The sequence below is a fragment of the Pleurodeles waltl genome, chromosome 8 (assembly GCF_031143425.1).
Source record: "Pleurodeles waltl isolate 20211129_DDA chromosome 8, aPleWal1.hap1.20221129, whole genome shotgun sequence".
NCBI lineage: Eukaryota > Metazoa > Chordata > Amphibia > Caudata > Salamandridae > Pleurodeles > Pleurodeles waltl.
Genome location: NC_090447.1, coordinates 424,138,717 through 424,162,829, shown reverse-complemented (window position 1 = coordinate 424,162,829; position 24,113 = coordinate 424,138,717). Strand labels below are relative to the sequence as shown.

Here is a 24,113-nt window from a genome sequence, read left to right as displayed (position 1 = left end):
CTTCACGGCCGAGGAGGTGATGCTGGCCATTCGTTCATTAAATGGCTGTAAGGCGCCAGGTACAGATGAGTTTACGGGTGTCTTTTATAAGGCATACAAGCACATCCTGGCCCCCACCTTTTGGATGTGTACCAGGATGCCATGGATGAGGGAGTGTTCCCGCCCACGCTCCGGGAGGCTGTGGTCACTTTGTTATTAAAACCAGACAAGGACCCCACCCTATGTGGTTCATACCTACCGTTGTCACTTTTTAACTTTTTAATAACACTCTGGCAAAGATGGTGGCTAACCGGCTGTCTCTACTGCTGGACCAGATAATCTCACCAGTTCAATCGGGATTTGTGCTGCACAGGTCCACATCGCTGAACTGCGTACAGTGTTTGCATCCCTTCCTAAAGTTCCCCCTAAGATACCGGCCGCGGTTGTCTTACTTGACCCGGAGAAGGCTTTTTATTCCTTAGAATGGCCCTTTTTAGAGGCCACTCTCCTTAAGCTTGGGGTGGTCTGTGGCTTTGTTTCCTTGATTATGCTGCTGTACGCCTTTTCTACTGCCCGTATTTGAGTTAACGGCACACTGTCTCAGGCCTTTCCCATCACTAGGGGAACTCGGCAGTGGTGACCCCTGTCTCCCCTCCTTTTCATAATTGCGTTGGACCCTTTGGTATGACACCTTTAGGAAAAACAGATACTCAGAGAATTGCAATTCAGGACTGGGCCCCTATTGGTCTCCTTATATGTAGATGACATCCTCTTGTTTCTCCTCCACCTCGTCACCAACCTGAGTCCGGTGATGGCGGAGATTGCTCGGTTTGGTGATTTCTCTGGATTACGGATTAACTGGCATAAATCCAAGCTATTTTCCCTAATGGAGTTAACTACCCCAGTGAGCTGTGAGTTCCCTCTCCTGGAATGAGGACCAGGTTAAATATCTGTGTATCTATACACACCGAGAGAGGGAGCACATACTTAGACTAAATTATGGACTTGCAATAAAAAAACTAAATATGCAGATAGACTGCTGGATCCGCCTCCATTTATCAGTGGCTGGCCGCATTGCATTAATTAAAATAGTGGTAGTTCTGCATTTTCTATATCTATTTGTCAACATCCCTCTCACCAATACATCTTTCACTACACTACAGAGCTCTTTGACACGGTTGATTTGGGCTGGGAAGCGCTCCCTTGTGCGTTGTGAGGTACTGACACTTCCGTTTGAGCATAGGGGTTTTGGGGTCCCGCATTTTCAGTTACACTACCTAGCTGTGCAGTGCCACTATGTGTACTATTGGTATCATATAGAGGTATCATATACAATACCAGAAAGGTATCTTGTGTTCCCTATCCGATTACAATCATTGATCCCACTTGGCCGTCCATTGGATCCTGCAGATATCCAGCTATTGGCCACGACGTGCTGGGCTTGGCGTTGACTGGCCCGCCTTCTGCCTTGCAACTTTTTATACTCAGCGGCACTCTGCTGGTTAACAATCCATGGCTCCCCCCTATGGCGGAGAAACTCGTGCAACATACACTTTGCTCACTTCAGCTTTCTACAATGGGTGACCTGTTCCCGCACGATCATATATTCTTGCGAATGGAGGAAAGTCGCTTTGAATCCACCATGTACATGGATCATCTTGTCCTCTGCCGTTTGCAGAGCACACTCTCGGTGCTTTTTGCCTACTTACCCAGTGGCGTCCGCGGACTTCCCACCTCTCACACTAATTATAGCAGCCGACTCCAGTGCTGGCTTGGTTTTCAGGTTGTACCGCGCATGCCTTCAGCTTCTCCTGATTCAGGATCTGACAGTGCTGTAGGCCTGGGAGGCGGACTTAGGGCATCAGTTGTCCGATAAGATATGGAACGATTGTTGTCCCCAAACACGCACAGTATCTCTTAATCATAGACACAAACTTTTGCATATAAATTTATTCGTAGAATTTATGTAACACCTAATGCCTTAGCAAAAAATAGACCCCTCTCGATCCTCTGCTTGTCTGAAATGTAAAGCAGAAAATGCAGACTTTGATGATTTAACATGGATATGTGGCGGGGTGGGGGAAAACTGGAGGAATGTTTTCAATACATTGACGTCTATGGTGGGTACCGCTGTTCCTCCTGACCCCCTGATGGCGCCGCTGGGTTAATGTGGAGAATATTGCCAAACCGCTTCAACGCTTTGCAGCTATAGCCCTTCTCCTGGCAAGGCGTGAAATAGCTCTACATTGGGGTTCTGGGACGCTACCTACAGTGCGGGCATGGCTCTGGAGTCTCATTTATTGTGATACAATTAGCGAGATATATGCCTCTCTGCAGCCACCTGCTTTGCATCCGACAGTCATTTGGCAGCCTTTGAGGGACCACTTGTCGACCCTGAATGACTCTGAGCTGTTGAACAATTCTGCTCATGAGCACGCTGCCGCCCACATCGTGCGGATATCTGAAACAGAGGCATCGCCACTATTTCAAATCAAATCAAATCAAATCATTAACATTTATAAAGCGCGATACTCACCCGTGCGGGTCTCAAGGCGCTAGGGGAAAAAGGGGGGGTTATCGCTGCTCGAGCAGCCAGGTCTTTAGGAGTCTCCGGAAAGCGGAGTGGTCCTGGGTGGTCCTGAAGCTGGTGGGGAGGGATTTGACTCTTTGACCTCTCAGTGAAAACTGTACATAATGTACGTCATCCTCCTATAACCCACATCTGCTGCCCTTTACATGAGACGCTTCTTTTATGTATAGCTTATTATGTGTATATGTCTTGGGGTGTGATTGTATAACTACACATATGGGACATATGTCTGTCCCTGCTGGGTGCACAGTCTGGTATTTCTTTATATACTCTTGGTTTGAAAACTTGAAACTAATTAAAAAAAATAATAATAATTTAGCCCCGGGATGGGCCAGGTCCTGGTTGCATGTGGTTATGAAAAATAAAGGAGGGGGCATACGGGGCCACCCTTATATGGCTCTTATGAGCCCCGGGACCACCAACTCCCTGGGGCTTTATACAAAAGGAGGGGTGGCTGCGCAGACACCCAAGACACCCCTCCTGGGGCTTTACTTTGACCCCGGTACCTCCACTTCCCCAGGGCTAAATCATTAAATAAAAAGGGGTGCCACGCAGAGCCCCGGGAACCACCACCTCCCTGGGGCCAAATGCATAAGTTAAAGTGGGAGGGGGATGCTCTTCCCTTCCCTTAGACATTTTCTGAAAAAACAAAAAGATTACAGGGATTTTATAGTTAGCAAATAGAATTTAAAAACCATAGACATTCCTTTAAAAAACGAAAGGTTACAGGGATGTTATAGTTAGGTTCACATTTTATTTCCACGAAACCATAGAAATTCTGCATAGTTATGGTTATCTTAAGTAAGTGTAACTTGTGCCCTAAAGTAACTATCTTGTGCACTCGCCAAGCACTAATTACCCCAGATATTACATCACTCATGATATCTTAAATAACAAAATTAATAATATCAATGTAACATTTGGAGTAAAATTATTGATGAGATAACTGTGCATGGCAGGGGCAAGAGTTATAGTTACCTTAGGGCATGAGTATACATAGTAACATGGCCTCCTGTTTTGCTGACCTCATTTTTTCTGGCTTTAGGATTCTGGCCACTATACCACTGCTAAAGTGTATATGTTCTCTGCCTAAAACATGGTAACATTAGCTTATCCACAATTAGCATATTCAGTTTACCTAAAAGTCCCTAGTAAAGTGCACTACATATGCCTAGGGCCTTTAAATCAAATGCTACTAATGGGCCTGCAGCAGTGATTGTAACTCCCACTTCAGTAGCCCTTCCAACATGTCACTGCAGAGCTTGTGTGTGCAGTTTTAAACTGCCATGTTGACCTGGCAAGTTAACCCTCTTGGCAGGCCCAAACAATCCTTTTTAATACATATATGTCACCTCTAAGGTAGGCCCTAGACAGATCAAGGTCACAGTGCAGTGTATTTAAAAAGTAGGACATATACTTTTAAGTTTACCTGTCCTAGTAGTGATAAATTTGTTTTTCACAACTGCAAGGCCTATCCCTCTCATAGGATAACATTGGGATTGCCTTACTACATTTTATAAATGTAATTTCCAATTGTGAAGAGATGGGACCCCCAAGCTTGGCATCTCTGGAATCGCAATTTAAAATCACAACATATGGTGAAGTTGGATTAAATTGTAATTTAAAAAATCTTTTAACTCTCTGGTGCTTTCTGCCTGTCTTTGAATACTCATCTGGGTGTGTGACAGCATTCCCTCCAGGCAGCCACACACAAAAGGAGGTTAGGTGTGTCTGATGGGCCATACTGGGCAGGATGGAAAGGAAGAGCTGACACACCTGAATAGGCTGTGTCCTGATTCCACACAGAGGGATGCATAACCCCCAGTAGTGCGCCTGGAGCTAGGGCAGCGACTTTGTGTGCTGCAAAGGCCTCTCTTTGAAGTCTCCCCCACTTCAAAGGCACCACTGGGTGTAAGAATGGGACCTCATACAACACCAACTTAGTAACCTCTGGACCTGTGGATACTCTGCTAGGAAGGAGGACTGCTTTGCGGCTGAAACGACTGTCAATCTTCTGGACTTCTGCTCTACCGTGCTAACCTGCTGCCCTTCTTGCCTGGCAGTGAGAAGGACTGGACCTGAATCTCTCCAACCCAGAAACAGAGAGACTCAAAGGGCTTGCTGTCGTGCCTCCTTTTCTTCTGAAGTCTCAGGGACACAAAAGACTTTTAACACACCAGCTACAGCTCCTGGACCTGTCTTCAACCAGCTTCTGACTCCCAAGAGGCGCCTCTCCAGGCTTGGGCCCTTGGAAGTGGTTTTTGGCTTCTGAGATCCAGCTTTTGGGCTGATCGGGACCACAAATGGGCCCCTTCGCACCAGAACCGCACTACTCGTGTGAAGAATCAGCACAAGCCACAAAAGTTTGTCTCTTCACACAGCAAGCCTCACCACTAGTGACCACAAGGCTTCAGTCCGACTGTCCGCAGTGCCCGGGCAACTCTTCGCGCCAGCAGACCACCGCCAGTGATGCTCTCCTTGCTCATTAAATACTTGTTCCCAACGAACATGACTCTTGGCTCAACTTTTTAGAAGGTAAAATTTCAGTGGGACTTGTCTGGGACTCTCTCTGACCTGCGCTCCATTGCGGTCGGCCTGAACTTTTGTATTTAACCCAATCTAGCACAACCAGAGCTCTCCAGTTAGAGCTTTATGCTTTTAAGCACTATATTGCATTTTAATCTTTTAAACATTCATATCTAGACTTCTACTTATTGGATTTTTGTTGTTTTGGTCTTGTTTTATTCATAACATTAAACGCTTATTTGTCTAACCAGGTGTGGTGTCCTTTTTTGTGGTGTTTCCACTGTTTTACTGTTTGAAATGTTGCACAAATACTTTACACATTGCCTCTCAAGTTAAGTCTGCCTGTTCTTTGCCATAGCTACCAGAGGGCGAGGACAAGTTAATTTATGGTGTGTACCTCACTTAACCTGACTAGAATTGTGGTTCCTTCTTGAACAGGGTGCATACCTCTGCTAGCCAGCAAACCCAATCTAAAATACCAGTACTAAATATATATATTATTATATATATCTGTATATATTACCTACTGATGGTCGCCCATAGGTAGTTGTAGTTAGGACCATATTTTAAAAGAAAAGACGTGTTTTGACTTGCCTATATCCTTCTCACCGTTTGACGAAGCTTCACGACATTTAAAAAAAAAAAACTGACCTGGTGATTTTTGGTGGGCATGGAACGTTTTGGGGTTATCTGTCAAGCAGGCGCCGAGAAAAAGGGGGCTAAAAAAATGCTGTGTTTCCCATTTTAATTCCCATAGGATCTGTCAACACAGCCCAAACCGATGGACGGAATTGCACCAAATTTGGCAGAAAGTTAGCTGTTGGTACGGAGATTGTTCTTTTGTTAATTGGTGTAAATCGGTTCTGTAGAAATTCAAATTAGTATATCTCTGGCCGTGAAGTATTTCTTGAACAAAGACAAGCTCATGCAGGAAAATGCACAGCTCTGATTGGCTGCCAACACTTCCAACCAGGAAGTGTTGGCAGCCATCTTGGGACTCGGCTTGAGCCCAGTCACAGAAAACAAGTAAATAAAATAAATAAATGGGGCAGGGTAGACAGACCTTGGCCCCTTAGCACTGATGTGGGTCCCTCAGAGCGATATATGTGTTTTTGCGGGAGAAAAAAAAACACAAGTTCGGGCTCCCACGCTTGTTGTTTTATAGGCCCCCGGGTGGGCCAGGTCCCGGGGGGCATTAAAAATGTTGTGTGCGTGGGGGCCCACACAGCCCCGGGGACCACACCCTCCCCAGAGCTTATTTTTATAAATGTGGACAGTTACGCACCCACTCACACACCCACTCAGACTGTCACACACCCACTCACATACCCACTAAAACCCTGATGCACCCACTCACACACCCATGCACATACTGACACACTCACTAAAACACTGATGTATGCACTCTCACACCCACTCTGACAGCCACTCTTATCCCCAGAGACAGCCTCTCACATCTATTCTGACACCCAGAGAGGCTGCGGCCAACTTCTGCTGTGCATGCGAAAAAGGGCCGTGCACAGCATCAGGTTTGGTGGTTATGGCGGTTGGTCACAGGGACTGGCTGCAGGCCAGCCATTGCGGGCAACATCTACTGCACACCAGAGAAGGCTGTGCACGGTGCAAGGTTCTGTGCTTAAAGAGGGGTGGCCTCAGGGCCTGGTCGCAGGCCAGGCCCTGTGGCCAACTCCTGCTGCGCATGGCTAAAGGCCATGCGCGGCGGTGGATGGATTCATGTATAGCAATGAAAATTACTAAACGTTAAAAAAGCATATAAATTCACTGAAAAAATACAAAGGTTACAGGGATGTTATAGTTAGGTTCTGAATTTACTCGTACTAATCCATAAAAATTCAGCAGTTATAGTTGGAGTTCTTTCAAGTAACTTAAACTCATGCTCTAAGGTAACTATAACTTGCGCCTTCGCCATGTAGAGTTAATTACTCCACATATTATTTAATTGTTGACATATTCTATGCCATTTTATATATTCTCACTGCAACATTTGCAGGTAAATTACTGATAAGACAACTGTGCGTGGCAAGGGTGCGAGTTTCAATTACTTGAAAGAACTCTAACTTTAACTGCTGAATTTCTATGGTGTTGTACGAGTAAATTCAGAACCTAACTATAACGGCCATGTAACCTTTTGGTTTTTTCAGTTTATCTATATATAAATAAAATCACTGCCTCTTTCAGCGATGCTGATCTGCACCTCAACGTCATTGGTGCCAGCGCGTCTCACATTCCACAATTCCTTCTTTCTTGAAAAGAAGACAGGCATTCGGAGAGCAATTCCAATCTCGCAAATTTAATTCAATATGGGAACAGAGCGCATTTCGGCAGAAAAACGGCCTTTAGTCCCAGAAAACAAGAAAAAAATAAAATAAAGGGGCTAGGGTAGAGAGACCTGACCCCTTAGCTCTGGTGGGGGGAGGGGGAGAGTCCCTCCGAGCGATATTTGTGATTCTGCAACAGAAAAATAAAACAAGTGCGGTCTCCCACGCTTGTGTTTTTTTTATAGACCCCCGGGGTGGGTCAGGTCCCAAGGGCATTAAAAATGTTGTGTGTGGGGGGGGCCTCCCAGCCCCCCCACCCCACAGCCCGGGGGACCACCACCTCCCCAGAGTTTTTATTTTTAAAAATGTGGACAGTTATGCACCCACTCAGACCGTTACACAACCATTCACGTACCCACTAACACCCTGCTGCACCCACTAAAACACTGATGTATGCACTCTCACACCCAGACAGACACTCTGACAGCCATTCTTATCCCCAGATACAGCCTCTCATACCTATTTTCACACCAGAGAGGCCGCGGCCAACTTCTGCTGTGCATGCACAAAGGGCCGTGCACAGTATCGGGTTTGGTGCTTAGGGAGGTTGGCCGCAGGGACTGGCTGCAGGCCAGCCCTTGCGGGCAACCTCTACTGCGCACAAGAAAAGGCCGTGGACGGTCCACGGTTCGTGCTTATAGGGGGGTTGGCCAGGCCCTGTGGCCAACTGTGGCTGCGCACTGCCAAAGGCCATGCGTGGCGGTAATTGGATTCACGTATAGCAATGAAAATTACTACACGTTAAAAAAACATAGAGATTCACTGAAAAAAACAAAGGTTACAGGGATGTTATAGTTAGGAAATTGAATTTGTTTCAGTTAAAGTTATCTCAAGTAACTATATTTCATGTCCTGCGGCCAGGCCTCTATAAGCACCTAACATTGCACCATGCACAGGCTTTGGCAGTGCGTGGCGGGGTTGCCTGTGGCTAACCCACCCAACCCCACGCTGTGCAAGGTCCATGGGCCGTGCACGGCAGGAGTTGGCCTCCGCCTGTCTCTGGGTGTGAGAATAGGTGTGGGAGGGTTTATCTGGGGGTGAGAGGGGCTGTGCGAGTGTCTGTCTGGGATTGAGAGTGGGTGCATCGGTGTCTGTGGGTCTGTGAGTTGGTGCATGAGGGTTTCAGTTGGTCTGTGAGCAGGTGTGTGAGAGTCAGTGGTTCTGTTAGTGGGTGTGTGAGGGTCTGAGTGGGGCTGTGAGTGGGCGCACGAGGGTCTGAGTGTGTCTGTGAGTGGGTGTATAAGGATCTGAGTGGGTGTGTGAGTGGGATAAAGATTGAAAAAGAGAAATTGAGAGAGAGAGGGAGAGAGAGTTTTTTTAGGCCTTGATGAACGATATACTTAGAATGAGATATTTCTGGGCACATTTAAAAGAAAAATGTATTTCTAATTTAAAAAGAGTGAGATCACAACTCAGTATGAACCTTAAACTTTTGAAGTTTAAAAGAAATTGTAGAAGGAAAATGACCACAGACACACCTGCAGTAGAACCCTCAATTTTCAGTGTGAGAGTCTGTGATCTTAACCTTTAGGCCATAGGTGACTACGTACAGTGATACTCTCTCTCTCATCCATCCCAATATGGGATGGAAGAGAGAGAGAGAGAGTGACAGGATTGTGGCGGAAGCCTCAAAGCCTCCGCGGTCCTAGCCGGCTCCCCCATACTGCTTGTGGGAGCAATGTTTTCATCCGTTTCCCTGCACGCATATTTGCGTGCATTGAAACAAATGAAAACTCAGCTTTCTGCCAGTGGGAACTGTTTGGCAACTCCTGCTGTCAGAAAGTGGACTTGTTTGCTTTTGCTTGGTGGGAGCTGTCAGCTCACACCAAGCAAAAGCAAACAGCTATGTCCTGGGGGTGGTATCCCGGGACATAGCAGGAGCCGGCCAAGGGTGGGAGGGGGGGTTGTCCCCAAGGCCATTATCGGCTCCACAGGGGGGGGGGGCGTGACCCCCCCTCCAACAAGCATTGCCCCAGGGAGGTTGTGGTGGTCCCTGGGGCTCCGCAATGGACCCCTTTCACTCTTTTATTGTAGCCCCATGGAGGTGGTGGTCCCCGGGGCTGCGGGGGCCCATCTCATTCATATTAGTTTAAAGCCCCAGGGAGGTGGCGGCCCTCGGGGCTCCAGGGAGGCCACACAGCCCCTGCATCATATTAGTTTAAAGCCCTGGAAGGTGGCTGTCCCTGGGGCTGCAGGGGGGCTGAGCAGCCCCCGCATTATATGTGTTTAAAGCCCTTGGGAGGTGGCAGTCCCCGGGGAGGTGGCAGTCCCCGGGGATGTGGGGGGGCCGAGTGGCCCCCCATATGCGTTTTGGTAAAAGTCCTTGCAAGGTGGTGGTCCCTGGGGCTGGAGGGGGCCTGGCAGCCCCCCCATGCAACATTTAATTGCCCACCAAGGGGATGTTTACAAAACAAGTGTGGGAGCCCACGCTTGTTTGTTTAAAACATTTCGGCATATTAAAAGAAAAATGTTTTTTAATCCCTGGGGGATCCCTCTGGGATACCAGAGCTAAGGGGTCAGGGTGATTCTACCCTGGCCCCTTATCTTATTTTTTTACTTTTTTTCTTGGACTCTGCTGAAGCCATGTCCCACCATGGCTGCCAACACTTCCTTGTTGAAGTGTTGTCAGCCAATCAGATCTCAGTACGACATCGGGAGGGTTTGCGGATCCTTCACTTCCCTATATATATATATATATATATATATATATATAATATATTACATACAAGTTTGGATTTTCTTTAACTTCTAAAAAACTACTGAACGGATTTACAAAAAATAACAAAAAAAATAACTTTCTGGACTAAGAGCTACCTTTCTGCCAAATTTGGGGTAATGCCGTCCAGTGGTTCAGGCTGTAGACCTGTTCAAAAGCATTATGGAATTAACAATGCACCTTTTTTGACCACCCCTTTTTCTCGGCCCCCCGCTTGACGGATCACCCAGAAACTTTCCAGACAGCAGCTAACGTGACTGTAGAATGTTTTTGGAAATTTTTGTGAAGATTCGTCAAGTGGAGCCAAAGATATAGGCAAGTCAAAAAACACTTTTTTCTATAGAAACTAGGCCCTAACTATCATTACCTAGTGGCAACTGCTACTAGGTTTTAAATATATATACACTCACATTAGATAACATACCAGTACAATGGTACTATACAGATAGATAGATATAGTGTCAAGGTACCTCTATGTGCCTATATTAATGTTAAATCGATATATATTTACATTTTTTACCTGCAAAGTAGTTTGGTAGTCAATATTGTGACTACGATATTTTGGTAGCACAATATGCTGGTACTATACCACATAAGGTGCATCAGAGAGCACCAAATGATGCATAGTGTCAGGCACAGAGCTATGTTCATAATGGGCAATAAGGGGTGATATATTTAATTTGACGCTTTGATATGTAATAAAGAGTCAAAAGGTGATGTTTGCCATGAGAAGCTCATTAAATCCTGGTTTAATGTTTGTGTTTTGGGAGCTGGATTTTTCCTGTTATAAAAGTGTGACACAAAAGAAAGAAAACAATTATTGGATGCATTACATACTAATACCTGGCATTTTCTACACGCACTTGAAAGCACAGATAACAGCCTGGCATTTGTACAGACATGCATAGCTCACAAACAGGTGCACAGGTGGGCCAGCATAGGTCCATGTAGCCCGATGTCTTGTTTGACCCATTTAGTAATTTTGCATCCTATGATTTTATGTCTATACTTATAATGGCAAAAGCAAAACCAAAAGAAACAGATGCAGAGTTAACGTGGACAGAAAGGATTAACTGATGGTAGGTGGTGTACTCAAAATGTGCCACAAGGCAGCTCAAACTGATGGATGGAAAAAATATATCCTTTTATGTTGTTAATACCGACATATTTTTGGTTTGATGCTTTAAATCAGTGGTTCCCAACCTGGAGTCTGGGGACCCCTGGGGGTCCGCGAAGCCTTCTCAGTTGGTCTGCAACAATAAAAAAATTACAAAACATTAAAAGATCAATAAAATGTATATAAACAAAGAAGCTAAATGTATTATTGAACATTTTAAATGTGAAGACATTTGAAATTGGAGGCTAAAAACAAATTAGTATCCTCAGATTGATTTATGGGAGCAGTGCAGGTGCATCCAACAGAATATAGACAGACCATGAGCGGCCTCATTTAAATTTAGAAAAGCTCCAACCTTTCTATTAAAATTAGATTTTTTTTTTTTTTTTTTGCAAACTAATTAATGTGTCATCATTTGTGTATTTGCTTGTTTTTTTCAGTATTTTTTGTGTATTGTTTTTCAGTTCAAATCATCACCAGTGCTTGGTCCCGGGCTTCCAGTAATGACTCATGTGGGTCCCCAGATTCCAATAATGATTCAGTGGGGTTCCCTGGGTTCCAGCAATGATTAAGTGGGGATCCCTAGAAGTCAAAAGGTTGGGAACCACTGCTTTAAATGTTTTGGTGACCCGTATGCTGAGAAAAATAAGTGTGTCTTAAATACCAGTTCCTCTTATTTACATTTACTATGCTCCTCTCAAACCTCTCCATAGCCAGTGTGTTTATACTTAACTTCTGCTACAAGGGGTCCCAAGCAAGAATTTGTTGTAATGCGATGTCTAAAAGAAAGAACCTCGTTATCAGCAGGTTTATTTATCATGATTTCTGCAAAGAATTAGTTTTATTTCCAGCAGTGCACCAGTGCAGATATCAGAAGCAGGACAAAAGAGATGAACTTAACACCTATGTATCGCTTGAATACTTTGCTTACTCAACCTTTTGTAAAGCCAGGAATTCCACACAGTGCGCCCGGTACTGTTATTCTTATGATATCGCCTACAAGGTTTGACATTCATAAAATCAGGCCTAAAATGATTTCTTTAAGTTGCCAAGTTAAAAGAAAGAATAAGAAATAAAGGTGAGAGGTCACTACCTTTAACAACCACAAGAACAGCAAGACCAATTCAGTGCTACCAAGTCGGTGAAACCCGTCTACAAAGAGGGTATTACAGTAAACAAACTCTTAAAGTTTTAAAATGGCTACCAGCTACGGTAGGCTAGTAAATGGATGGAAGATTTTTGGGTCTGTTCATAATAAGGATTAACTGCAGAGGACAGTCTGTAATACAATAAAGGTATGTGATTTTCAGACTGACATTGAGTGATGAGACTACAGCTAGCTACTTCTTTGTGTCTTCGTGTTGGAAGAGGGTCTGTGGGGGGGGGGGCTCCACATTTTTATGGGTGAGCACAAAGTGCTCTGTCCATTCTGTAATCTCTCTTTGGGCTTGAAACCACGCCCATGCCACATCAGTCACTTACATTGGTTCGTGGGCTTGCCTTTTAAAATTCGCTTGCTTTCATTTGTGAAAGGCATGCATACGTCATGCCTTTTCCGGTGTTTAGCCCATCTACACAGCACCGGTAAAGTACCAAAAACATACGAGGCTTGATGTTTTCAGCCTGGAGTCCGGACTACTTTATCTGTTTATTTTCCACGCAGTGCGATCGCGCTGCATTTTACATAGCGCAATTGCGCTGTGTTTTTTTTTGCTTTACAACGCTAATAGCTCTAACTCGAACAAATGTGAGACCCGTTGCATTGAAAATGCTTGTTGTTTTGTGCTCTCTAGCTATTTTGAGAGCAGGAATGATGAGTCTGAAAGATGACCTATAGTAAAGTCTAATAATGTGGGTTGTCTCCTAAGGAAGGTAAAAAACCATAATATTGGATTGTATTTTCAAATGTTTTCTTTGAAAAAAAGTTAGTGTGAACTGCATGAGTCCTGAATACTCGCTGAGATAATATTTTAGAAACTTTACCCTTCGTTTGTATATGAAACAATTCTTTAAGTGTGTCTCTGACTCAGTGGTTGTATTAGCTTTATTGAGCCCTTTTGATCAATTAACGTCAACAGCTCTTCAGTTGTCCAGCGTAGTAGAAATTATTGACTGTTCTTCTTTCATTTCCAGGCCCTTCCAAGGGCCCTTTTGAATGCCTTTGCTTGGGGCAGATTGGTAAACCATTAACAAAGAATGAATTGAATCAGTATAAACTTGCATAATGTCCAGTGAATCCAAAATGCCAAACTCTTCATCCTATCTGTTGACCTGGAAAAAAACGATCTTTAATTAATGTTGCAGGTAAAAGAGCCATTGCAGGGATATTCTGAGTTTTTTTATTAACTTAACTCCATGTGAAAAGAATATGAATTAACATGCCTGGGTCAATATCATGAACTTGTGGCTTCATTTAAAAAAATTAAAAAAAACTTATACCTATAACAACTTACATCAGCAGTCCTTAACCTTTTGACTTAGGTGGACTCCCACAGAATCACTGCTGGGATCCAGGGACCCTCACTGAGTCATTATTGCAAGCCAGGGACCCCCGGCCTAAAGCAATTTCTATGCTATGAACCTCAAGATAATATTACAAAAAACAAGCATACACCAAACAAATGCTCACATTTTGAAATATTGTGTTTAATTCACAATCCACTATAAAAAAGTTTTCACCTTTTCAAATTTCCTTCTTTATTTTATTTACTTTATTAATTTTAATATATATATATATATATATATATATTAAGTCATGGACCCCATGTGTAGGCTTCGCAGACCTCCAGGGGTCCTCAGCACACAGGTTAAGATCCACTGATTTATACGATTCAAAAGGAGCAATATATAAGCATACTCTGTTACATCTAATTGTGTGTGGAATGCTGGGCCTAATTTATGGTGGTCTGGTGAAAATCCCGAATGTTGTTGTATTTTATGCTACATCGTAGAAGCACATGTTATGTGTAGTAAAGGAAACACTTCCAGACCAACAAAGTGGGTTCTATATTAATCTGGTTATGTTACTTGGTTTCTATTACTGCAGCACAACTTCAACTTGCCGAAGCAGTGGCCCTTGTGAACAGTCTTCCCAGCTGGACAGTGGTGGATACACTGATTCTTTCCACTAAAACTCCAGACAGCAAATTCATATTTGGAAAAGGCAACTTCCAGACACTGACAGGTAACAGCGTTGAGAACGTAAAACAATTCTTTTCTCTTATAAGGCATATTTATATTCCAGTAAATTAAATAAAAATCATTACTTGTACAGGTGCAGGAGTATTTGCAAATTCCCAGGTAGGCTCAAAGTTACCTTTTTACTATATGATGTCAGCCTAACAACCACACAGCGCAAAAAAGGCTTTTGGCGATGTTCACAGGTAATGTTATTAAAGTTAATTGACTTGCATGTTTCCTTAAACAAACTCTACATTTCAGTAATATACCATGAGGTTGTAGTTTAACTATGACACTTTGCAAATCGTTCTTCAGTTTCATTACAAAATTCAGAATGTGAATCCAGACAGTATGAGAAAGATGGCTTCCCGTGCATGTAATGCATGGCTACTTGTCCGAGCTATCAATCTGGCAAGTCACTCAAATTCCATCCAGTGTTGGGAACACAAGTAAAATGGCAAGTAGGGAATTGAATGGTCGATATTCATCTGTGCATCCCCAAACATTCTAAAATGCTGTCAAATGTCAACCACAAGTTCTATAATCCCATATCATGGTGATTACAGCTATATGTTATTTGTTTAATTTACACCATTGTACTATAAAGTTTGAATAGGGGAAATTGCGTTCTTAGTGGTTTGACTAAATGTGGATATTGGTGAGCTCTACTAATGAAATGAAAACCTCTCTCTTCCCCCCCATGTGGCCGTATCTCTGGGTCCCTGCGTTTTGAGCTCTTTACCTGTCGGACTGCCAAGCTTTCCATGGCATTGGAATTTTCAGTGAAAACTTGGCAGTCTGACAGGTTGTAATAACCATGGTGGTACTGATGCCGGGATCTCTAACATTGACCGCTGCGGTGAAGAACCGCTGCGGTCCCCGCCATACTGACTGATTGTCAGTATGGCGTGGCCGGTGGACCGCTAGCGGTCTTTTGGTGGTCTCATAGCCAAACTCATAATATGGCGGTCAGATCGCCACGCCAACATGGTGGTCCACAGGCCGCCAAACTCGTAATGAGGTCCTTAGAGTTTTATAAAAGAACTGGTGAGACAATGTTTAGCTCACTCTCACCATAAATCATGGCATTTCCAACCACATTTCTCTTTGTACTGTGGGATTTCATGAATTAGAGCCTGATTACGATCCTGGTGGACGGGGTTAATTTGTCACAAATGTGACGGATATCCCGTCTGCCGTATTACGATCCCGTTTTATCCTACGGAGAACGTAATACAGTGGACAGAATATCCGTCAAGTTTGTAACAGAGTATTCCATCTGCCAAGATCGAAATCAGGCCCTAAGTTTGCATGTTGTGGAGTCAAGTACATACAGAGCAAGTTGGCAAGTTAACACTCATTACTTTTTACCCCCTGTTTAAAGGGATTGGACACTAATTTATCCTGCTGCCTCTGCCAATAATAAGGTGATTATTTATTCCCATGGTGATTATTCCTGTCATGAGGAAAACGTGAGTGCTTCAAGCCCCCAAGTACTGCACTTTACTTCTGGTCCACCCCGCATCACTATTTTGTATACAGCATCTTGCTGCATCCAAACAGTTGGTACTGGCCTCTAAAATACTGCTCATCGTATTAGGAGACACAGTTAAAGGATACCTTTCAATCCTCCTGTAAACCACTAAAGAACATTCAGAAAACTCACTCAAGTGTGGTACATAACAAATTAAAGAAAAACTGAGGAATACCCCTAAGAGGAACAGACATGCGGCTTAGAAATTAGTAGTTGCACTTGGTGAAGGTATTATTTCATTTAATTGCTTTTTATGGTTAGTATTGATCTCCTGCGGATCTTATCTCACCAATGCAGATCCATAGTGGACTGTGATCTGTGTAAATTACTATTCTGATATATAAATAAAATGTAATGCATAAATCTGGTATGTTAATCTAAGTGTGTGTTTTCGAACAGTCCAAGCAATGACTATATTTTTTTTATTTTAGAAAAGGTGAAGGGATTGCCTCAGTTAACCTCCGTCTTCCTGAATGTAGAAAGAATATCTGCAGTGACTTCGGTAGGAAATGAAGCATCAATTTTTGCTACTAGCACCAATTCCCTGTGTGATAGGAGATGATTGGAAGCAGATATTTCTATTCTGGTCAAAGATGCTGATGAGATTGCCCCTAGCAGCAGCACGTTTGAATTTGAAGTTACATCTTTATGATAAAATGTTTTGTTTATTCTGCCAGTGTGGTGTGGATTTATAGCCGCTCTTGGTGTAGAGTCTAAGATGAAAAATCCTATCTGTTCTAGGTCTAATTATTAAGTATTAAAAGAGTTGTCTTTTTGAAAAATAGTTAGCCAGGAGACAAAGGGAGCGGCTGAGAACAATCACGAGGAATCGCAAGGTTAGTGTGTGGATAGTGCCCAAGCATCAGAGCACTTTAAAAAAACATGAAAATAAAAATAAACCGAAGCAAACTAAATAAAACAAATAATCTTAAAATTAAATATTTTAACAATAAATCTGGTGCAGAAGCGAGCATGTAGAAAAAGAATTAACTCAAGAAAGGGGAAAACAAATAAGCTATTTATGTCTTTGTAAAGCAGAGGTATGTAGGAAGAGTTGGAAAGACTGATCGTAAGGATTCCCAGGCTGTAGCAGCCACTCCGGCCAAAGATTGTGAATTTGTCTTCTGCTTCCAAACCCTGAGCACTTCCTGTCCCAAAATATATTGGCTGTGGCAAACTCCTCCTAACATTACCAATTTGGAGGCATGATATTGAGGATGCTTAGGAGGAATTAGTTGGTACACCAGGCAGTCCATCACAATCTTGGTAGTAGATCAAGAGCAACATCGAAGGCTCATGGATGAACTTTTGTGCTCCAAAGCCAATCTCATTGGTGTGTCCAGTCTGGCTTTAAGGTGGCCAAAAGCCAATTTAGGGATCTTTGCCATAATTAAGTTTTCACAGTCCTGCTTCAATTGCATCAAGTGTTGAACAACGTTCTCAGATCTTTTGATGGGATTGGCTTGATAGTTCCCAAGTGTGTAGTTGGAACTTCTCAGATTGGCACACCTATTTATTGACAGAAACGACCAGCATCCCATCCTTAGAAACCTCCTGGAGACACAACTCCACAAGCAAAGTTTATCTCTTCTGGGGCTTTTGGCGATTACATTTTATACAATGCTCAGTCATGTAATTTTTAATAACTTTGAGGCAGGCAAACGGGTATTGAATTTTCTTTATAGTTGCTAAGTGAAGGCATAACTATATATTGTCAACATATTGATGAGCAATGACATCCATGGTATTGGGGAGCACCCCCACTGGTTGTATATACAGATTGAAGTGCAATGAAGACTGAATGGAACCTTAGTGAACACCTAAAGGAGCCTTCCCCAGTTGCAGTCTGTTGAAAATGAAGTAAACAAATCTGCTCTTCACTGCCCCCCACCCCCACCATAAAAATCTCCAGAAGATATTGGAACATATTCACAAAGGCATGTAAAAGTAGTTAAGAGAACTCTTTTACTTACACTTACATGCTGTTGTGAATTGGGCGAGAAACATCAAAAATGGGAATATTCATCTACAGCTAGTACAAATAGAATAGATTGTTCCCGCTTTGCACTTTTGCTAATGGTGCGGTGGATGTTTCGTTCTGGTTCACAAAAGCATGAAAGAGTATGTAAAAGAGTTCTCCGGTAGTACTACTCCCAAGACTCATAAATGCTTTTGTGAATTGGTCCCCGGATGTTCATTTGCATCAAGCAGTTCTGAGATGCCTAGTAGCACCAGGACACCGGGATCACCAACATCCAGAATTCAGATGATTTCATCAATGTCCAGAAGAGTAGTTGTCTCTGTGCTACAATTCACCTGCAACTCGGATTGCTGGTACCCAGACAATTGTTTTGGTCTGTCTTGTAACAGATTTTGAAAAGGGGTGGGCCACCTGAACCACTTTGCACAGATTTGCTAAGATTCCTAAGGCCAGCTAGTTAGATGTGTATCAAATAAGTACAGTAAAGAAGAAAACACAAAAAATGCCATTTAATCAAATAGGGAGAAACAATTGCTGGTTTAGGGTTTGGTGATTAGGGCAAGACTGTTTCAGCTACTTCATTAGAGAAAAGACAGACAAAGAAAATACCAAAATACATTCATTTTAGGACACCGTTTTTGGCAATGGACACGAGTGACATTGACAATTCTGATTTTCATTTTCTTAGCAATGAAAAAAATGGGAGCAGTTTCTGGACGGTCAAATTCTGTTGCACAGTCTGAAAAAATTGTGACATATGGCTGCCTGCTCTTTAGTGTTTTATCCTGAGCAGAGGATTATATAGTTTCAAGAACATATATATTTATGACTGCTTCGAAATAGACTTGCGGAAGTTAAAGAGGGCTGGAGCTCTATAAATACTCAAGTTTTGGTATGCAGGGGATCGCAGTAGAAGCAGTAGATTTGTTTGACTGATTTAATGTCAGGTTTAATAGCCTGTTTTTTAAAAAATACTTCTTTATTGATTTTCATACAATCTGGTGGAAAGCGGCCACCCGTTCACAACAATTACATTTGAGGCATGATGAATACAGTACAACAGAACCTATCGACTGAGGCACTGGCTAAATCGCTGCAGAAAATACATATGAGCAGACACCTATAAAGGCCCCCAACATGAGATTCTAGTCTACCCCTTAGTGCCCTCAGTTCCTGGACCCAGCGGGGCCCCCCACCCAAGCCCTCTCCCTCAAGAAATGTCTTCCTTTGGATGTTGCCAGAGTCTCCACATTTTATCATATTTCCTGTGGCAGCCAAGTGCCCGATACACCATTTTTTTCATATTGCATATCAGGCCTCGAAAATTCTACTCGCCCACTCACTATGGAGAGTCCTATTTTATCAAACTAGTTTTTAGGACTTACTCGCCCCTTCTGGCGCATTGACATAGAACAGGTGTTCTGTTCGGTCAGAAAGTGAAGGAGGCTTTTATATCTTGTTATTGTCACATTTGCTCTGAGTTCAGAGACAAATATCAAAAGTCAGTTTGTCTTACAATTAATTTCCTTCTGACTGCAGAGTTCCAGGATTTTGTCAGTTTTTTCCTAACACAACATTTAAATAGCTAAGTCATCTGTACAAATATTTCAAAGTGTATTTCAGTAGTTGTGAAAGCCCATTGTTTGTACTTCTGTGTGATGAAAAAATATTTTAATAATGTGAAACTAGATAAGAACACCTTACTTGGTGATGTGCAAAGAATAAATGTTTTCTGAAACCATATTTTCACATATTTGGTAATACATTATATACTTTTATCAATAAAGCTGCAAGTTAGTTGATTGGATTTTGGACATTCCTTGGAAATTTTCTGTCTGTAAACGGTAGTGTGTGACCACACCATCCTTTAGTAATATATTTATTAAAAGTGAGTGTTTAAACATAAATACTCCTGCCCTGGTAGCAATACGATGAGTGAACTAAGAGGCAAGTAATGGATCATGTGTCCCCTATATGTGGGCTAGATTATTTTTATACATGGTGCAAACGTTTGGTCTATTTAATGAAACATAGAAGTTTTTTGTTCAGTAGAAATGCTGCACTCACATATTTGAAGGTACACTCACATGTGAGAATGAAGAAAAGGGCGACTCTAAACTAAAATTTGTCTAGGATCACACAATTTGAGACCAGTTTACGGGTCAAGTACATTACAGATGTGGTCAAGTAGATTATTCAAGTTACTCGACCTGCAGGTCTAGTAACATTTTTATGATTTTTCTAGGCCTGCATACACCAATCTACATTGGATTCCCAGGCCTTCTGCATTAGGATCTCTATGCGCCCCCGCAGTTGAACCACATCTTGTTTTGCAACCATTAATGCAGTGTTGCAGAAGAGTAGAGCATATCAATCTGGGTATTGCTCACCCCAGATACCCGGGGAAATTAGCTGTGGGATCAGCTCCAGTGTGCAGCCTAAGACTGTGGAGATCCTCCTCCTTACTCCCCCTCTTGTACTTCTGAACATAGATTGTTATCAGCACTCCCCATTCAAAACAATCTAGTTCTAGTGAAGTAAACCCTATGGAGGAGTTTTAGTTGGATTAATTGGAATCTGGCCCCTATGGCTGCCTCTCCGGGGTACCTGCAGGTCGCCCCCAATCATGATCCTCCAGTCTACCCAAGTCTCCCTCCTTCTCAGAGATGATCCAGTGGAAGGTTGCTATTGTGTAGGAGCGACAAATATATTTTGGACACCGCATGATTGTTAAGAGGAGTCCATAGTACTCTATATTCTAGGGGTGATTCATCTGGGTCCTCCCTAAGAGCCCCAGTATGCGGCAGAAGGAGATGTTGCAAGTGCTGGTAGCGTAGATATTGGCCCCAGGACAGTTCCTACTGGTCTTGCAAATCTGGGAATGGTACAGTTCCCCCCCACCTTGGATATTCCTATCAGGTTTCATTTATTATGGCCCTCAAAAGCTCACAATCCCCTGAACAAGTTGGAGGCCATAATGAGGTTCCTAATATTAGCCTACCCATCCATCTCAGTGCTCTGGTCACCCTGTGCTAGAGGTATCAGCAAATGAGACATCCTCTTTTCATCGTACAACAGTCAGCTATAGCCGTCCGGGTCCATTGCACACCTGTCGGCCACCTTTAATGGCCTGTTCACCAGCAACACAATCACTAATGGAGAGGGGGAGGTAAACTACCACTGTACGTCCTCACTTCAGAATACCAAATCACAACAAGGTGTGGTGGCTTATAGGAGAACTATAATTGAGCCCTCAATATATTAGAAACCCTAATCATTTTGAGAAAATCTGTCCGGTCACAAGAGGAAGAATCTCTTTTCTGGAAGAGGAAGCCTCACACACTTATTGTGTCATGCTTCCTTATCAGCAACCTCTCCCCTCCTGGGTAGGACAGTGCGACCTGGCTGGACTTCACCTTCCCTAGTTTGGTAAGTGGAGGTCTTAGATAAATTATACTTGATAGTGATGAGGATCCCCACAGAGTTAAAAAAAAATACCTTATGGTGCCCATGTTATCGCCTTTATTAAATTGGGACCATAGGTATGAATAAAAACCTAGAGGCATGGTATATGAGAAAACTGACTTGCACCATCTATTCAGGCCAACATGTCTCTTTCTGCCTTTTCTAAAAGCCTAACTGGTCCCAGGCATTCAACAGGGCTGTAGGATTTCTGGACTTTCTCTACCTGATTAGGGTTTCTAATATGTTCTTGAGGTGAGGGCTTAATTACAGTTCTCCTATAAGCCGCAGCACCTTGTTGTGATTTGCTGTTTACCAGCAACAACATAAGGACGATTTGTCAAAGCAAAACCATAGTTTTGCCGTGTATGATAAAAAGAAATAAGGTAAGAGTAGTTTCAAGGTCCTTTAATTACTGAGATGTGTTTTTAGTGTGTTTTACTTGGCCTAATTATTTCGCGTTAGCAAATAAAATGTTGAGACTAATCGGGTGTCGCTCAGGCCAGTTGATTGTGAAGGGCTGACCACAGCTCTGTGATGGAAGGTTGAAAGTGATAAATCAAGCTCTCTAACATTGTGATGGGTGGAGTAGGAAGGAGCGGGTGCAGTTTTGAAAAATCATACATTTTTTTTTTCCTCATGTGCACCACACAATTGGCCCACTCAAGATTGAAATCTCCCTGAACATTAAAGGCCCCAGCGATTGCAAACTGTTTGTGATCATATTAGGAAGGTATAGAAATAAGATCATATTACCCAAACAGTGACAAAGTAGAGCATAGGTCATAACCAAAACAGTGATAGTAGAATAGAGAGTGGTTCAGCACATACATATTGTAGTGGTGCACTCAGTTTACATACCAAAGCAGATTTACAATCAGTACATAAGCAAGTTATTTATCGTAAAGTTTCATGTGCATATTATAATAACCTTCAGGAAATACGTCGGGTGGACACACACAGGTTGAGGATAATAAAGTCTGAGGCAAAAAAAATAGGTTGTTTTTTAAGTCCTCTATGAGATTGTGTATTTCGTTGATGAAATTGCTAACAGAAGTAAATTCTAAAGAGCAGTGTTGAAAGTAGTAGTTTGTTGTGCACAAGCTAAAGGACAATGCAGAGACCAGGCTCTAGAAATGAAATGAAGCAATCATTGGTGAAACCAACATACCTGCTTTTTAGGTCTTCCATAGGGACAGCTTTTGCTATCTGGTGAGAACTTGTGTAATCATACAATGCACCTAAACAGTCTTGAGACTCATAAAAGAAAGCAGCATGGACCTCATTTACTAAAGTTATGCCCTACCTTAAGACACTCTTCAGACTGTCATTAGGTATCCTGGACGGTAAATAGTCTTAGGCTGTTGTAAGACAGAAATTAAAGTGTTGACAACGTCTTCAGGCTGTTTTAATATTGTCTTAAGCCACTACAAATCATTAGCTAGATGAAGCATGCTTTCTCCTGGTTTAAGACAATTTTAATACTGCATTAAACTCTGCTTTAGTAGAGGGAAAAGCTGCAGTAAATCTGGCCCAGCATGTTGAGCATTCAGTCTGGATCTTTGGTCGCTGGACTATAACTCCAGGGGACCAACTCATCCTTTTATCATTCCAAGATCTATAAGTCAAGTACTACTAATTAGAGTATTAATAACACTCATGATTTAGTCACCAAGGTCTTGACTTGCAAAGTCTTCAGTCTGCCTTAAGCAAGGAAGGGCAGTATTACTTCTGCTTTAATACCTTTTTAAGCCCGTACAGACCTCTTTTTAAATCGGGCCACCTTTCCAAATTAGAACAATTTTAGGAATGTGTTAGGCCAGGGAAAACCTTCAGTAAATTGGGCCCCCGGACATTATTCAGAGCGAATGGTGTCCACTATGGAAAGTGAACACCATACACATATTTTGCATGTGACAACCAGGCCACTGATAAGTGATGTACAGATGACATACTTTTTTTTGTTCATGACTCCATATCCCACAAAGTGAAGAAATAAAGAAAGATAACAGCAAGGTTGGGAAGCATTAGTACGGCCAATGGGAATAAATTGACTCAAACATCATGGAGCTGAAAATATACAATAAAACATGACTGTCATCAAACACAAAAGAGACACCTGAGTGCAGCACAGACCTCCATCAGTTGTTCTTGATCTGACACCACAGAATCGCAATGTTCCTGCTGCAGAAAAAAACACGAAAACTCTGGAACATACAAGCAACATAATTTATATAATAATGGCACACGCCATCATATAAATAAACGTAAAAAAAGATCATGAAAAAGACTATTGAAATAGTTACTGGGCTACTTTATTTAGATAATCTTAAATTGTTGCTAGTACCATAACATTGCGTTTTAGGGTATTGTCAGATCCAATATTAGATGCTCAACATACATTATTTTTCATATTTCATATGACATCAAATCATTTATGAGGTGACACATTTTTGTTACAAAGAGGACGTAGTTGGCCAAGACAAACAGACAGCATCGTTTATCCTGACAGCACTGGTCCTCAATACAAATGTGAAAAAGCATGTATAACAAAGAAACACTTTGTCCGTGGATGTGGTTAACCCTCAGTGAGCTGTGCCCAAGATTTCACTGTCTGCCATAATGCAGTTATCACACTATTAACCAGTCTACTAAACCATATAATCGTAACAATTATTAACTTTTGCCC

At 42.6% G+C, this 24,113-nt stretch overlaps 1 protein-coding gene across 2 annotated transcripts in view; it reads left to right on the top strand.

Moving 5' to 3' along the window:
- The window catches only part of GTPBP6 (GTP binding protein 6 (putative)), a 105,531-nt gene that overhangs the window by 20,994 nt on the left and 60,424 nt on the right, over positions 1 to 24,113 (top strand). The window contains exons 1-3 of one of the 2 annotated variants that reach the window (XM_069204307.1): positions 14,319 to 14,451; positions 14,542 to 14,650; positions 16,413 to 16,483. In XM_069204307.1, coding sequence (XP_069060408.1) covers positions 14,641 to 14,650; positions 16,413 to 16,483 — 81 coding nt within the window. In that variant the 5' untranslated portion in view covers positions 14,319 to 14,451; positions 14,542 to 14,640. Of the gene's footprint in view, positions 1 to 14,313; positions 14,452 to 14,541; positions 14,651 to 16,412; positions 16,484 to 24,113 lie in introns of those variants that run through there. The other variant, XM_069204306.1, reaches the window with a different exon arrangement.